The sequence below is a fragment of the Aspergillus mulundensis genome (genome assembly GCF_003369625.1).
Source record: "Aspergillus mulundensis strain DSM 5745 chromosome Unknown scaffold_14, whole genome shotgun sequence".
NCBI lineage: Eukaryota > Fungi > Ascomycota > Eurotiomycetes > Eurotiales > Aspergillaceae > Aspergillus > Aspergillus mulundensis.
The window spans coordinates 884,974-901,730 of NW_020797902.1; the positions used below are offsets into that span (position 1 = coordinate 884,974).

General features: G+C 50.7%; 6 protein-coding genes across 6 annotated transcripts; 4 read left to right on the forward strand and 2 right to left on the reverse strand.

Annotated features, from left to right (window-relative positions):
* Nucleotides 1-157: 157 nt before the first annotated feature.
* Nucleotides 158-2,392, forward strand: DSM5745_10260 (mRNA decapping enhancer EDC3; the record flags this gene model as incomplete). The annotated part of the gene is made up of 3 exons (XM_026752276.1): nt 158-272; nt 351-2,084; nt 2,145-2,392. The coding sequence occupies 3 exons, from the start codon at nt 158-160 to the stop codon at nt 2,390-2,392; spliced, it is 2,097 nt and encodes a 698-aa protein (XP_026599338.1).
* A 688-nt stretch (nt 2,393-3,080) lies between these two features.
* Nucleotides 3,081-4,983, forward strand: DSM5745_10261 (PPIL2 family peptidylprolyl isomerase; the record flags this gene model as incomplete). The annotated part of the gene is made up of 4 exons (XM_026752277.1): nt 3,081-3,090; nt 3,143-3,159; nt 3,215-4,419; nt 4,470-4,983. The coding sequence occupies 4 exons, from the start codon at nt 3,081-3,083 to the stop codon at nt 4,981-4,983; spliced, it is 1,746 nt and encodes a 581-aa protein (XP_026599339.1).
* A 1,402-nt stretch (nt 4,984-6,385) lies between these two features.
* On the reverse strand, nt 6,386-8,588 carry DSM5745_10262 (uncharacterized protein; the record flags this gene model as incomplete). The annotated part of the gene is made up of 4 exons (XM_026752278.1): nt 6,386-6,663; nt 6,694-7,308; nt 7,880-8,393; nt 8,538-8,588. 4 exons carry the CDS (start codon nt 8,586-8,588, stop codon nt 6,386-6,388), a joined length of 1,458 nt encoding a protein of 485 aa, XP_026599340.1.
* A 765-nt stretch (nt 8,589-9,353) lies between these two features.
* On the forward strand, nt 9,354-9,596 carry DSM5745_10263 (uncharacterized protein; the record flags this gene model as incomplete). The annotated part of the gene is made up of 1 exon (XM_026752279.1): nt 9,354-9,596. One exon carries the CDS (start codon nt 9,354-9,356, stop codon nt 9,594-9,596), a length of 243 nt encoding a protein of 80 aa, XP_026599341.1.
* Nucleotides 9,597-9,882: 286 nt separating this feature from the next.
* DSM5745_10264 (DEAD/DEAH box helicase) lies at nt 9,883-12,243 on the reverse strand (the record flags this gene model as incomplete). The annotated part of the gene is made up of 3 exons (XM_026752280.1): nt 9,883-10,729; nt 10,791-11,209; nt 11,257-12,243. The coding sequence occupies 3 exons, from the start codon at nt 12,241-12,243 to the stop codon at nt 9,883-9,885; spliced, it is 2,253 nt and encodes a 750-aa protein (XP_026599342.1).
* Nucleotides 12,244-12,754: 511 nt separating this feature from the next.
* On the forward strand, nt 12,755-15,477 carry DSM5745_10265 (BRCT domain protein; the record flags this gene model as incomplete). Its single annotated transcript, XM_026752281.1, has 7 exons — nt 12,755-12,776; nt 12,827-12,888; nt 12,945-13,221; nt 13,279-13,898; nt 13,946-14,222; nt 14,272-14,352; nt 14,402-15,477. The coding sequence occupies 7 exons, from the start codon at nt 12,755-12,757 to the stop codon at nt 15,475-15,477; spliced, it is 2,415 nt and encodes an 804-aa protein (XP_026599343.1).
* Between the last annotated feature and the right edge of the window lie 1,280 nt (nt 15,478-16,757).

Consider the following 16,757-nt stretch of genomic DNA (forward strand, 5'->3'; position numbering starts at 1 on the left):
GTGGACAATTTCCGTTCGCATCACTATCCCCATCACAGCTACCCCGTATATTCCCAGCTTTCTTTACGTCCTCGCACAAATTGCCTACTTTTGACTACATATTATGGGCTCTTTGTGGCCCCTGGCCTAATCACCAAGTCCACACGAGCTTGAAACCATGGCTTCTGAATTCATCGGCTACAATGTCCTGGTAACCCTCCGAGCACCACCCGACGCTACTGTCCAAGGTGTGGTCGCAGATGTCATCGGCCAACGCTTGATGCTTCGGAATGGTATGTTGCGTCGTTCGCTCTTTGGAGGCCCATGTTTTTGCGATTATCCTTACATAGCTCTAACGCAGCGAGTCTTAGCTACATTGTCGTGGATCGGTTATCCACTCCCAACATACTCAGTCGAAGCCCCAGACATCGCGGACCTTTCCTTGGGACCGTCGGATAGGCCGAACGCGCAAGCTCCGCATGTTCTTCCGCAAGAGAAGCGGAGCGCCGGGCCTCCATATCCAGCCCAGCAGCCTTTCGTGGACCCTGCGATCCTTAGCTTCTCGAAACCATCCAACGAGGTCCGCGCGAGCGTACAACATCAACCGAGCTTCACGGAAAGTGCAAGCGCTCGGCAGATTCCCTCGTCGCACAGTACATCTCATCTGACACCCCACGCAGCGCCAGCTGCGCTGACCGAGCCGTTCAGTAACCTAGAGTTGAATGTGGACGACAGGTCAACCCCTCAAGTGGAGGAGCTGCAAGGCCCGCGGTCACACCAGGTTGAGGAATCTCCTATCCCAGCTACCCGCTATGGTACTACTCGTGGCCGCCGTGGGGGAAAACAGAAGGGTCCGAGTGTCTACAACGAGCATAACGGAGCCCTCAATACAAACCCCAAGAGCAAAGGATGGCGCCAGACCGCGTTTGTCGAACCCTCTACACCTGGCCTACTGGACTCTCCGCAGGCATATAAAGAGACGGGCACACTCAATGGCAAACGACGAAAGAAGAAGAGCAGAGGCTATCCCGAACAAATCAGTGGCTGGGCCACTGAAGAAGCAGCGGATATTCAGGAAATGCCTGAATTTGATTTCGCAAGCAACCTCTCAAAATTTGACAAGAGACGCGTATTTGAAGAGATCAGAAATGACGACACTACCGCGGACGAAGAACGGTTGGTCAGCTTCAATAGGAGGGTACCGAAGCCTGGGACGAATGGTGGCCGGAACTTGCACTGGTCAGAAAACGTTCTCGATGATAGCCCCGAAGAGAGCGACAATGCTGCCACCGACCATGAACCCAGCGACGCCAAGCTCAGCAGCGGAACCTTTTCTGGACGCGACGCATCAAAGCTCTCAGCCCGCGGCCGAGCGTCTCGCAAGGGGAGTGCAATATTTGGACAGCCCTTGGTTCCGGCACAACTCAATACTGTTGGGCGTAACCAATTGAGCAACTCCCGCACAAAATCTAGTAGCCCGCTTGCTAAAACGCACGTTTCAGCATCTCCTATTACTGGACCTAGCACATCGAGCGCCACATTACGGCTTGCGACTACCAATAGAAGCTGTCCAGCTGTCAGCCCTCTGCAGATTCTCGAAGTTGAGCAGCTGGCAATTGGTGAAGTTGGCTTGACTGAGGATATGATTACGGAAAATGCTGGGCGGAGCATTGCCGAAGCCGCAGTTGGCCTTCTTGCTAGCGATGCGGCTGCACCTACTATTTTGGCACTCGTTGGCAATCATCGCACTGGAGCGAGGGTCATCTCTTCTGCTCGCCATCTGCGGAACCGAGGTCATCGCGTGACAGTGTGCATGCTCGGAGTGGAGCAGGAGGTTGAGCTGCTGGAGAGTTGTCGTAAGCAGGTTGACATCTTCAAGAAGATCGGAGGCCGTTTCCTTAGGTGGGAGGAGCTTTCTCCGAGACTTTCGACTTCTGAATTCGCGCCCGACCTAGTCCTGGACGCGCTTCTCGGAATACACCTTCCTTTCAACGATCTACGAACCGATGACCAAGCAACCGCATTCGAAATGATATCCTGGGTCAACCGAAGCGGTCTCGATACCCTGTCTGTCGATGTCCCGTCCGGTCTATCCGCTACGACTGGTAAGCACAACATACCAACCAATCAACCGTAGGCAAACCACTAACTTCACAAACCTGCAGGAGAAGTAACCATCGTCGAGAGCGGGCAATTGCGCGTTAACTCCAAATCAATCGTTAGTCTTGGCGCGCCCAAGACCGGGCTTGTCAACGCCCTCCTCGCTGGCGAGGGCGCCTCCTGGAACCTCACTGTCGCAGACATCGGAATTCCCCAAATAGCATGGCGCAAGTTCGGCACTCGCCGACGGCATGGAATAGACTTCGGCAACCGCTGGGTGGTGTCGCTACGCTACCAGCCTTCCGTTGTCTAATCTGCCGCCGCTATCTAACGATCACAAGACGAAAGGCATTGAGGCGTTCGGTAGAGAAAACACTTTCGATTTCTTATCTTTAGCGAAGCACTTATAAATAGTTTATCTCTTTGGCCATGACCATGCACTGTATAGCTTATTCCATACTCCATATTTGGCTTTATGCATTCTCCACTTGCTGCAAATTAGCCCTACATTAGCTATTGTAACTAGCTTGATGTCGCTACTCGCGATGCAATTAACTAGCCTACTTCCAGAAAAACTGTAATCATTGATAGAACTTCAATGAAATACTATTAATGTGCTTTATTCTCCTAAAATCGAACTTACGCCATAGTCACATAATGCCAATTGTGGCCAGACTTGACAGTGTGTTGTGATGAATATGCATGACAGTGACCCAGATTCCGCATTCCAGCTCACTAGGCTCTCTATCCAGCATAATACCAGTGATTAAGCTGCCAGACAGGACTAAGAATCTGTCAAACGTCAATAAAACAAGCAAAGTTGCGTCGTCTGGGATATATAGATCTTATGCCTAAGGCATTAAGCGATACCAGATAGGTACCTATATCTAGTCTAACCGAAAGTAGTTAGTCTAATTTCACGACATCATTTCAGGCTTCTCGCCGCGGACAACTATCGCGCTCAGTTCAAGTCATCAAAGTCTATACATTACTGTCGCAGAATGGGGAAAGGTCAGTATTCTAGGCTCTTTGCTGTGACTGGACTAACGCAACACTCCCGCAGGCACGGATAAGCTCTACGTACAACGCGATTCCATCATGACCAAAGAGTTCGTACTGACGCGGCGAAACACAGATCACACATTCAGAATGGGCCTCGGACGACGCATACTCCGCCAGCGCGGGCGCTGGGGTCGGCAAAGCTAGACGCGGTGTCGGCGACGCATCCTTCAAGCGCCTCCCCTTCAAATTCTGCTCCCTGTCTCTTCAACCCTTCGAGCACCCCGTCTGCACGCAATCCGGCACGATCTTCGACCTGACCAATATTCTCCCTTGGATCAAAAAGCACGGCACAAACCCTGTCGATGGGACGCCGCTCAAGGGCTCCGATCTGATCAAATTGACGATCGCGAAGAACGATACCGGCGAGTACATCGACCCGGTCACGTATAAGGTTCTCACGGATAACACGCATGTTGTTGCGCTGCGGAATACCGGGAATGTCTTTGCGTGGGATACGGTTGAGCGCTTGAATATTAAGGGGAAGATGTGGAGGGACCTCGTTACGGATGAGGAGTTTACGCGCAAGGATATTATTACGCTGCAGGATCCGCAGAATATCGAGTCGAGGGATCTGAGTCAGTTCAACTACATCAAGGAGGGGGAGAGCGGATTGTCGGATGAACAGATCAGGGAGAGAGAGGATCCCTCGAGGAACGTCAATGTCAATGCGCTGGGAAGTTCAGCAAAGATTCTCAAGGCGAGAGAGGCGGTTGCTAAGGCGCGGCAAGAGAGAGCTCAGAAGACGGGGAATGCGGCTGCTACTGCAGTGACTAAGACCGAGGCGCCGGCAAAATCGTTGCAGAAGACCTCGTCTTACCAAGCTGGCAAACCTGTGCCGTATAATGCGGCGCGATATACGACTGGCTTGGCCGCTGCGTCTTTTACCAGTACGGGAATGACACCTCATACGTCGGCTGAACTTGCGTTGCTGTCGGATGAGGACTACATGCTGAAGAGAGGTCGGGTAAAGCAGAAGGGATACGCTCGGATCTCGACCACCTCCGGCGACATCAACTTGGAACTACACACGGAATATGCGCCTAAGGCCGTCTGGAACTTCATCAAACTCGCAAAGAAGGGCTACTACAAGGACGTAACTTTCCATCGCAATATCAAAGGCTTCATGATCCAGGGAGGTGATCCCACAGGTACCGGTCGCGGCGGCGAGAGTATCTGGGGCAAATACTTCAACGATGAGTTTGAGGGCCCGCTGAAGCATGATTCGAGGGGTACACTCAGCATGGCCAACAAGGGGAAGAACACGAACAGCAGTCAGTTGTAAGTTCTCGGTTAACATGTAGGCGGTTTATTTTTACTAACTTTATCAGCTTCATCGCCTACCGCGCCCTTCCTCACCTTAACCTCAAGCACACAATCTTCGGCAACGTAATCGACGACCCAACCCCCTCTGCACCAACCCTCAACAAGCTCGAAACCCACCCCGTCAACCCAACAACTAACAAGCCGACCCCCGACGTCCGCATAATCGACGTCACTGTCTTCGTCGACCCCTTCGAAGAATTCCTCAAGCAGAAGAAACAGTCCGAACAATCCACCGAAAACGGCCAAAGCAAGACCGCCGAAGATGACGAGCAAGCTGCTAAGCGCGCTGAAGATGACCAGGTCACTTGGACCGGCAAGAGAATCCGGGGACCCGGTGCGAGCAGGGAAGAGGAAACTTCTGCGGGAGTTGGCAAGTATCTGAAAGCGGCGCTATCTGAGAGAGCTGCGCAGGATGAGGATGAAATTGTGGAGTTTGTGGATGAGGAGCCGGTTCCTGAGCCGGCGAGGAAGAAGTTCAAGGGGGGCGGTGGATTCGGGGACTTCAGCTCTTGGGATTAAAGACGTCGGTCGCATGCCTCTCAATCCACCTTTACACGTGCTGGGTTATTGTCCTTGACTGTGAGCTGGTGCTCAATCACTCAAACTGACGCCGGCTGCCTTCGACGCGAACTCAGTACACAGTTCATGGTTAACCGAGCCCATGAACGACAACCGAAACGGCTCTTACGATGCTAGTCGAATTGATCATCAAGCCTGCATCCCAATTCTCAATGTGCGAGAGTTGAACATAGAAGACTACCAGCTTCTCCCATTTGTCGACTGCACATATACTCTACCTCATCGTCTGGTGGTAACGTCAGGTAATGACATATGTTCCAATACCTCCGCAGGACCGGGCTTAGGTCTTGATTCTCCTCGTTGTGGGCCACAAAAGCCAGGCATCCATCCTACTGGCATGTCAACAACCCAAAACGTACTCTTGGAACGGCCTATCAACGCCGCATGAATACCTGTAATTTACCGAGAATATAAAGAAGAAAAATCTGTAATGACCAGAGGCCAAATGTCTATTTCGGTAGAGTAGCATCTGTTAAACAAATTGCGTTTGTCCTTCATGTGTGTACTTGGCTAGGGCTTCTATCGTCACTTCGCGGACCCAGACCAGTAACGTCAAGGTGCTGTAAGGCGATCTGGCGATGTTCTTCGGGCTAAACCTTTGGATTGTCAGCAAAATCCGCGATGAACACTAGCCAGGTCTACAGGACTGCCGACGTAATGTCTTGTCTTCCGAGTAGTAGTAGTAGTAGTAGTAGTAGGTTAGTTAGGTATACCCTAAGTTAGGGCTGGATAATTGGACTAGTGCCAACCAACCCGACCTCATCCACTTACGTGGACATTTATCTAAACTACCTTGTACTAGTACAATCTAATAGATTCATAACCATGTTATTGAGCGCAGAGACTTATTCGCACGGTTGGTTTCCCTTGATCTTTTACCTTAGCTTCGGTGGACGGCTGGCGGTTCGATATAGTTTTACTCCCAACGCCTTTACGGTCCGCTAGATTGACTAGTTGAGTAATCCTTTTCGCGGTATATATTTATCTACTTGGGCTCTACTGATTCTACGACTGCTGCCAACGTGGAACTGTATGATGAATACCTAGCCCTCTTTTCGCGAATTGATTTGGCACTAGCATCTTGTAATTCTGAGCACTTGTAAATGATACCTCGTCTCTGGTACTCCCTTACCTGGACTTCTTCCAAGATAAAGCATTAGAAAATACCAACAAGGGTCGCCTTTTTGGCGGTACGTCCTGAGCATGCTGTTGGTGGAGCTTGGGCTAGCAGTAGCACCGAGTTGAGTAGTGCTCAGGTTAGCAATGGGCATTACAGTTCTTGCCTAGCAGAGGAACTGAACAGCCTGGTTACAAGTTGTTGATTGCGCAAAGAGTGTCTGTGCTAGCTACACTCGGCAGAGGAATCAAGAGCACCCGACGCAAGCACACTGGTGTCGAGTGGCTTCCACCTGGGCTCAACCTCACCAACAAGTGGGCCGGAAGGTTGATCGTTCAGACCCTTCCACAAGTCTGGGGCAGCCCCAGCTCTGAGATCCTTCTCCACGAGCTCCAGATCTCGGAGCAGTTCCTCCGCTGATCCATACTCCTTCATCCAGCATTTCAACGTGATATCACTGCACGCATGCGTATCTTCTGGCCATTGCTGCTGCTCAAATCGTCCTCGAACCTTCTCAAATCACCCCTCTTCACCATCAACAATGTCTGGGAAAACAGGATAACCCATTATAATAATGTAGATGGTACAACCCAGCGCAAACAGATCTGTCTTGATATCTGCGTCGAACGGATCCGCTCGAGGGCAATAGAATCTTCCGGGCTCCCCGCTTAACCCATCAAGCAGCACTGTCCCATCCCGTGAAAGATGTTTCCCTTGGAAATCGGACAGCTTAACATGAAGCCCCTCATCGAGGAGGAGATTCATAGGCTGGATGTCGCAGTGGATGACGCCCCGAGAATGGACCCATGCAACTGCCTCGGCGGTCTCTCGACACCAGGATATCCGTTGTAGGAGTGAAGGAGGAGGATCGTCGGATTCAAGGAGATATTGAGCCAAGGTTCCATTTGGAACTCGCTCGAGGTAGAGCCCGGCATCTGAGAAACCCTTGAGTCTGATAACGCGCTTATGGGGCCCGACTATTTCGAGAAGCTTCTTCTCAACTTCAAGCCGGCTCATATCTCCGCCAGGGGCAAGAGGATATTTCAGGACTGTTGATTCGTTGACTTCTCCAATAAACGCACTGCTTCCTGAGGCGATGACTCGAGCCACACCTGGCGGGCAGTACTGCTTGTACATTGTCACTTGGTCTGCTTGTGCGTCGTCCCACATTGCGGGTCAAGGTGGTGAATATATGTAAAAGGTCTTGACGATCTCTGTGTTTACAGTGATGGAAAAAGGTATCTCTCCTGGAGGTCAATAATTCGATGAGGATAGCGAGCGGAAAGAAACCGGGTCACAGCACAGATCATGAAGATCTGGAATGGCTGGGAGGGGAGCTTTGGTGATCAGATAAGGTAACGGTTAGCTTGTTTCTATCATGAACGCCGCGCGATACGGATGATACGGATTATGGTCAATATGACCATGCGGAGGAGAAGGAGAAGGCCACACCTAGGCTGAGAGCCCCGCATTTGACAGCACTGACCCCATGGCCGAGGCCCATGGAGGATTTTCTGCGAGACGACTACATAAAAGCGTCATTCAAAAAGAAAGTGCTCGTCCGCCGATCCCTCCAGCGACACAAAAGCGTCAAAGTCGTTTTTCTCGACCGAGAGACCAGCAGAAGAGTGATGCCAGTGATGGGTTCTTTTTGTCTCGGTATTGCGCAGGGAGTCTCCGATATAACGACAGCTATCGAAACAATGAGGATAAGCGTACCGTCTTCATCAACCATAATGTTTGCAGGGTTTATGTCGTTATGGGCAAGTCCAAGCGAGTGGAGATGCTTGATGGCAGCCAAAACGCCGTCTAGACCACTTATCATATTCTCCCTGACAAGTTCGCGCGCACTTGAACGAAAAGCAACCTTGCCCAGACCCTGAAGATTGACTGCTTCAAGTAACTTGGACGTATATCGCTTGAAGCACAACCCAGAGACTCGACCGTGGGCTCCAGTGTAGCCATAATAGGTCGCGATATTTGGATGGGGATTCCTGCGCAGGATTTCGCATGTTTCGACTTTGCGAGCCATTTGCTTCTCAAGGTTCCCATTGATGTACGCGAGGAGACTTGGTGTTTTCACATAGACGGCTAACCAAGAGGGATTTACCTCTGGGCCTCTGTCCTCGGTTGGAATTTGCTTGACTTCCTGAAGGTCCTCCAGCGTCTTTGGTGGAGCAAACCGAGTCGTCCATCTCCCAGTATATAAAATGCCAGCTTGCAAAACAAAAACCTGGACATAGGAAAATCATTTTGCCGTCAATGATTTTGAAGGCTTCATTGCTTTGTACAATTTCCATGTCAAGTGAGTGTCAGTTCTGTAGTTCTGGAAGATGGGTTGTCAGAGACGGTGTTGGTAGTTGCAGAACTTGCTTACCTGGACATGCAACAGGTTCAGCTGTTTTATAAGCTTTTGGGGCACAACCATTTCAAGAAGCTTCTTCGGGGATGAGAAAGGTATTTATCTCGAGTTTGATGATTCGGTGAGGATAGCGAGCGGAGAGAGACCGGACCACTTGATTAGGTAGGTACGGGGTTTCGCGCGACATGCTTGTTATTCTTGGCTTGCAGCATTACTTCTCATGATCTTAATTATTTCTAGTGCATTGAGAATGGAATCTGGCTGAGGTACTTGGATAAGCACTGCTGCTGTTCATGCACCTAGCGGGGGAACTTACCAATAAACAGATGCCGACCAGTCGCACAGTTGACGTTCATGTATAGTTTCTGGCACCTCAGGTATTCGGGACATATGTTTAGGGCGTGAAGCGTAATATTCTCTCCTTTACAATCCCAGCGATTGACCCTCTTAGAAGGATCCAGATACTTGTGCTTACTGCTCGTACTGTTGAAGCATACTGTGGACCTGCACGGAGTAATGGCAACGCTGGTATAACATCATCACACCAGGAATGGATAAGTCAACCCTTAAAGTCAGTCTAATTACTTCAAGCCGCAGGTATTACGGAGTATGCACTAGCATCCCGAATTTATCGGAGTACTCCGTATGTATGTTGACCATGACGTCCAACTCCACGTCATGATAATATCAGCCGAGACAAATCCACCATATATAAGCACCACCACGCTTCGTCTCTAGTCGTCAGCGAAACCCAACGATCAAACCATCATCTACCACCCCCATCTTATCCAAATCCCACAAACTACAAAAACCAAGCAAACCTCCATCAAAATGCCCAAAGGCCCCATCTCCTCCCCACCGCTGCAACCGAAGAAGGTGCACGGGGTCGTCGACGACGACGCCCCAATCGACGACTACGAGAACGCCGTGCACGAGCGCGAGCACGAGGAGAAGCACAGACTAGCCGATGAGCCGAATGTTGCGGCTGCGCGACGCGCGAATAAGCCCCCTGTTGCGAATTCCGAGACGGAGAGGCATCGTGGAGGGACGGGGAGTGTGCATCGGTCGAAGTGATCGATAAATATATATGTTGTCCTGGGGGATGTGATTCTGAAGACAATTTGAACTACTGTATTATAAGTGTTTTGATTCAGTGCAATGAATAGATATCTCTGATATCTCTGATATGATGTGAGTTGATATATGGAGCTCAGTACACCTCGCGGTCCAAGTAGGTAGGTATAAGCAACAGAATAGTAAGCAACCGTGTTCTAATACCCCGTAGCATACTCCTTAGTAAACATAGTCACCACGCCGGGATATCGATAGTTGCAAGTAGAGAAAGAATATAAGTGGTCCATTAAAATGCTTCCGCTTCGGCAATCAGCTCGTCGAGGTAGTTCTGCTCGTAGTTCTCAGCTCCAGATATCGCTCGCTGCGGCTTGGGCGGCTGTTTTGTCTTGACCAAGTCGCTGACATGAACCAGATTCTGGTAGAACTCAATAACTTTCGGGTGGACCATGACCTTGCGCGGGTCGAATCGGAGCACCTGAAGACCGGCTTTCGAGGTAGCTCGACTGAGAGCGACGTAGGCTTGTCCCTTCTCGAAAACTTTTCCGAGATCGACCTTGACTCGTTGTAGTGTTTGACCCTGGGCCTTGTGGATGGATAGAGCCCATGCGAGGATCAGTGGGACTTGTTGCCGTTGGGCTTGGACTTCACCGTTTGGCAGCTCGATCTTCCAGCTTTCTGGCTGGCAGAGGAGATGTCTTTCTGTCCCGTCTGGCTGAATGAAGCATACTAGCGGCCACTTTCGAGTGACCTTGATGCCTCCATCTGGGTGGGCCATGCCCTTGATCTTCTTGCGGGAGCGTGCCGCCCTGTCCTCGTCCCCGTCGTCGAGTTTTTCGCCTGTGAAATCGTTCTCATTCTCCACGTAGAAATCAAAAGTCGCTTCGTCCATAAAGGCAACTACCCTGCCGATAGACCCGTTCACAAGAGTCTCCTCCATGTTTTTGATGAGCATAACCTGCGAGCCCTTCTTGAGGTGGATTGTAGGAGGCGCCATGCAATTTGAGAGTAGTTTTTCGCGGAATTGAGGATCTTGGATTGATCCTGAATCAACAGCATTAAAGGTCATTGTCTCTCCCGAAAGCCGCCCCATTCTTGCTGAGTTGGCGTTATCTACTTCGACACGGGTGGGGAACCTATACACCATGTTAGTCCCAATCCATGCATAATGTGAGACCAAATAAGAGAGGGCCATACAGTTCTGTAGCTTCGAGAGCATCGTGGAAGTCCAACGGACGAGAGAGCTCCCGGAAAGCCTGTATTGTTCGAGGACTGAGCTTCCCTAGACGCATCTCATTAAGCATCTCGGCGAACTCGGGATCACGCTGACGGAAAACGTGTGTCAATAAGATTGTATGCTGTATTGAGGTATTCCAGCTTGCTGCAGCAAATGAGAATTTCGCCTCTCGACCATGACCCTCTGGAACTGGAGGTAACTGGAAAAAGTCGCCCGTAACAACCAGCTGAATGCCGCCAAATGGTCGGCCGTTGTTTCTTATTTGACGAGCGATCTCCTCGAGCTTATCAAATAGATCCCCGTCTACCATAGACACCTCATCAATGACAAGGACTTTCGTTCGCAACCAGCGATTTCTAGCCTTCTGGTTCTTCTTAATCTGTGAAATGTCAGCGATATTCAACTGATTATTTCAAACGATCGCACCTTTTTGACTAGCTCAGGCACAGGCTCTTTGCCCAAGCCAATGCCTGCGAAACTGTGCAGGGTGACACCCTCAATATTACACGCTGCAAGCCCAGTAGATGCCGTAACTGCAATACGGTCCGGCTCTTTCCTGTATTTATCTCGCAGTTTCTTGATGATCTCTCTCATGAGGACTGATTTACCAGTTCCTGCGGAACCTGTAAAGAATATACTCTTTCCTTTCTCAACAACCGCCTTCAAAACATGCTTTTGCTCGTCGCTAAGGAATATAGGAGCAACTTGAGCACGTGGCGTATGTTGCTTGGTGCTTGATTGTATTTTTTGAACCTGCGCCTTTTTGTTCTGTCGGCGAAGTTCCTTTTGTTCTTCCTTTATAGCACTGGCTGTCTTATTCCATGGAGCCGTTGAGGATGGCCGCGCGGGCGTCTTCGGCTTCATCGGCTCATCATCTATCACTATAATTTCCTTCTCTTCCTTTCGCCAGGGAACGGTTCGAGGTGCGGCAGGCTTCTGGAAGTGAGTGGGCGGCGAGGATGACCAGGGCAGTGCACTGCTTGTTGGTGCGGGATTATTATCGACCGGAATAGGCGGAAGGTCAGGATATTTGATGTCTGATCCGTAATTCGCCTTGGAAGATATCAGGGCCGATTGCGAGTCCGCCTTGTGAGATAATGTAAGGCTCGTTCTTGCGGTCTGAAATGACTCCTCCTGGAAGCTGTCTCTCTCGATTTTTGCCGGTGGGATGAAGGGATCAGGTGATTCGAAGTCTAGGTCGTCGTCACTGTCAAAGTCGTTTTCGTCGAAATATACGGCGCTGTGTAGAGACCCTAGCGTGGACTTGGTGCTCGTCATTTCGATTTTCCGCTTCACGCCGACAGACTGTGGCGGAGGGGGTTTTGTCGTAACATTTCCATGAGCATTCGGGAAGGTTGACTGCAGTGGCCGGGCTGTTGTAGCCGAATGGTCCTTGACTGCTTTTTTGAACATCACTGCAGGACCTTCTGCCGCCTGCAATGGCCGCAATGTCGCGAATTTTGAGGCAGTTTGCGGGGTCAGCACTGTTCCATTTGACAAGGATTTGCGGACAGCAGCTGGTCTCCGAGGTGACGCCCTGGAAAAGTACATAAACAGGGGATGGAGAGAGGGGTTTTATAGTAGACTGGGCGAGAAGATTGTTCACAGCAATTGGCCATTAAGATTATTTACCCAAGACTCCGCGTCCCGAACAGGCGCGTCCGGGATACGCGCTGCTATCGCACGTGACTGCAGATAAGGGCTTCAATTCCGCTGCTGCTCCGTGGGGAAAACAAGAAAACCGGTTCCTTGCTCGGCCAATTTGACTGCCTGCAGTCATTCTTCTCGCCTTAATTCTGCGCAGTCTCCTCTTCACTCCGTATACATGAGTGCGACGCGATAATACGAACCTTGATGCGCAACCGCCGGTAGTATCTAAACTGGACCGATCCCGATAAGCCTCCGAGGCCGTCAATCATGAAGCATGGCAGGGCAGGCTGCCTCGAGTCAGTATAAACTGTGCTTCTTCTGCGGGAGATCACTAACATTAAAGCAGACAAGGAGCGCCCTCTTGCGGGGGCGGTTCTATGCTTTACGTCCGTTCTTCCCGAGCTGCGGGTGAGTCCACTCTTTGAGCAATTCCGAAAAACATGCTGATAGCTTATCGCATACAGACTGAGCTTGCCTCGATCGCGAGCCAGATGGGCGCGGGCCACAGCTACGATCTTACCTCCGAAGTCACCCATTTGCTGGTTGGCGAGACTAGCACCGAGAAGTACAAGTTTGTTGCGCGCGAACGGTCCGACGTCGTCGTACTCCGGCCGGAATGGGTAGAAGCTGTACGCCAGTCCTGGATGCAGGGTGGAGACACCAATATGCAGGCGCTGGAAGAGGAATATAAGCTGCCGACATTTGCGGGAACCGCGATCTGCATAACGGGTTTCGAAGACCGTAAGTACACCGGAGCTGTTGTCCGACTCAACCAATACTGACCGGTTCTCTTTGTAGTGGAGCTCCGGAATTATATTCGCAACAATGCCCAACTGCATGGCGCAGACTTTAGAAAAGATCTCACAAAAACAGTGACACACCTTATTGCGCGGACCGCGGTGGGTGACAAGTACAAGTATGCGACACAATGGAATGTGAAGGTGGTTACCCTCAAATGGTTCACCGATTGTATAGAGCGTGGGATGGTACTTGAAGAGACATTGTACCATCCTCTTCTGCCAGCAGAACAACAGGGCGCTGGAGCCTGGAACCGCTCAATACCCGCAGTCAAACACAAAGCGCAAGAAACCGAGAGCTCGGCAGGCCCTCGACCTCGGAAACTGCGCAGAATTGCTAGTACTAAACTTAGTAATGAAAACGAAAATATTTGGGGCGATATCATCGGGATGGGTTTCGAAACCGCGGAGCCAAAGCCATCGAGAGAGGAACGGCAGGCATCAAACGAGCAAAGGCAAAAGAATGCACCAGTCCTTCAAATAGCCAAGTCCTTCGCCAGCGAGACCACCTTTGCTCGTCCTTCACAACCTCGTGAGCCAACGGCTGAACCAGTCGTCGATCATCGAAATGGTTTCCTAGACGGATGCTTCTTCTTGATACATGGCTTCTCTTCGAAACAGGTACGTTCTCGCCTGTCCGCAAGTTCCCTGCGCTCCTAACTCTCTAGACAAATGTATTACGGAACCATCTTTCATTCAATGGTGCTCAGTTGGTGGATTCTCTAAGCGAGTTCTCGCGCCCGGACATACCAAAGAAAGGCCGTGGGCTCTACATCATTGTGCCTTACAAATCCCCACGATCCACCGTCCCATCAACAGATGATCTAGCATTCGAGTGCGAAATCGTGACAGATATGTGGTTGGAAAGGTGTCTTGACACAAAATCATTAGTCTCCCCTGAATCTCACATTGCAAATACGCCAATCCCTTCTTTCCCTGTAAAAGGTAAGTAGCATATTCATGCACATTTGGCAGAGTATACTAACGAGACAAGGGTTATCGGACATGAACATCTGCTCTACTGGCTTCTCCCGCATGGATCTTCTACACCTCTCAAAGCTGGTCAATCTAGTAGGTTAGTTACTGGCATCTCCTTCTATTTCTTCACTCCGCTAACTATCTAGGTGCCACGTACAATGAGTATCTGAAGCCCACTGCATCCGTTCTCATCTGCAACGCTTCAATATCCCTGAACCACGAAAAGCTGCGCCACACCCACGAATGGGGCGTACCAGCTGTGACGGCTGAGTGGCTGTGGTCTTCCATACGACAAGAGAAGAAGCAGCCTTTTGAGCCTTATCTCGTTCGGAAACCATCAACACTGAGTAGCAAAGATCCGGAATTGCGAGCTGGTTCTCGCCCATCGCAGAAGCGACCTTCACAGCAAAAACCCATGGAAAATACTGTCCCCAATAAATCTAATTCACTAGACACCGACTCACTACCCAAGGAACCGAAACAAACCATCTCTGAGAGTCCGCAAAAAGCGCCCCCACCTAGATCAAATCCCAACCCGAAATCACAACAACAATCTATCTCACCAGCAAAACCACCTCCAGCCGAAGCCGCAAACGCCGTCAAATCCCCCGCAAAGCGCAAGTACTTTGACGAAGAAGCAGCGTCCTCCACAAAAACCGCCATCGACTCCGTCGTAAACGGCCTCCTAAAACACGCCCGCAACCCCCCCTCCCGCTCAAACTCCGACTCAACCAGTGACCCCGACAGACCACGCTCAAGACGAGCACGACCACTCCTCGGCCGCGTCCAGTCAAACTCCTCCATACGCGCAACAGACCCTCAAAGAATTTTCTCCCGCGCAAGCTCCATCGACACCATAAACGGGGACGGCCCCGGAAGCGCAGCCGAGAGCATGAGCATGAATACAGACGGCGGCATTCCCTCTCTGGGCACAGGCAGCCGCATCGAGCTCGAGTACCTCAATGCCGAGCGCGATCGGCGGCTCGAGGGAATCGAGGAAGAGGAGCCCCCGCCCATGACGCAGCTCGACTACGAGGACCCCGATGCCGCCCTCATGAGGGCGAAGTTCCTCCGGGACGCGGGTAAAGTGGTTGAGAAGCCTGCTGGGAGACAGGATCCCGTTGTTGATCACCTGAAGGAGTTGGAGAGTGCTGGGTGGGGAACTGGACGGAGGACGAGGAATGCGGCGCGGAGTACGGCTGTCGGTGATGATGTTTTTTGATTCTGGTTCTCTGTTTGGTACTGCGGGTGGCTCTTGGATCCCAGCTGATTTACTGTTACATTGTCACCTCCGAATTGCATAGCATGTGCATGGCGTTTTCGTTGGCTACTCTACTCTAAGGGTTGGATTTGTGGGAGTTGTGGGTGCATGGTATATAGGAAGATAATGGATTTTTGATCTTGTGCCTGATATGCTCGATTAACGAATACTGCTAGTACTCGATAATTCAAGGGAGGTATGTAGATTGAGCTGATGACCAAACTAACAAAGAGAGCGTGCCTTTCAGATGGATCTTTTGGATGGATAACACAGGTGAGTCATTCAAGCAGCTAAGCACTGCTTTTCAACTGTTACCGAGGTTCATCATCACCAAGGCGGAGGGTCTCTTGACCTTTCATCATGATCAAAGGGAGATAAAAGCTTGAATGGGTGTGAGGGAAGATGCCTTTCAGTCAGTGGGGATGATCTTGACAGTGGCCGAAACCAGTGAGCATTGATACATGATAGGAAGCAGGAGAAAAAGTACATGTTGGCAGTACTGTGAGAGATATGCAGGTGAGAACTGCATAAAAAGATACCAGAGAAGGACAGGAAGAGATAGTATAAAAAAAGTACAGGAAGAGGCACAAGAGAGACGCACAGTGCCCGTCATGACCTTCGACAGAGGTAGATTGATGATTTCACTCTCACCATGAAGAAGGCGAGGAATCTTGACATTGGAAAGGGCAGATAGTGTTATGCCTCTCAGCTGGAATGAGAAATCTGTAATCATCATTGAGGCATTGTTGGAATTTGGAAGCGGGATATGGTATTATGCCTCTCAGCTGGAATGAGAAATCGTTATCATCATCGAGGCATTGGCTGAAAAGAACAAATACTAAAAAAGGGTAAAATGGGCCTATAATCACGAATCGGATGGGATTTGATAGCTGGGAGTTTGAACCCTTCCAGGCGGAGCTGTAGCCCAAGACAGCTTCCCTGCCGGTAACCTGGACGAGGGAAGCACTCAGGCTTAAGCTCAACGAGCCTGTCAGGGTCGATTCGTGGACGTGATGCGCGAGAGAGCGCGGGGTGGCCTTTCAGTGGGCTTGCAGCCTCGAGGGCGCTTCCCAGTATCATCACCAAGGCACGGAAAATGGGGAATAAGAGGGCACCCAAAAGCCCAATGCACGCCTGTCAGATGGGAAAACCTGTCGGGCAGACCGGCAGATTTGATGCTCCCAGTTCATCATTCATCATGGGTTGAGTATGGGTTGAGTGAGTCAGGCAAGGGGAAGGGA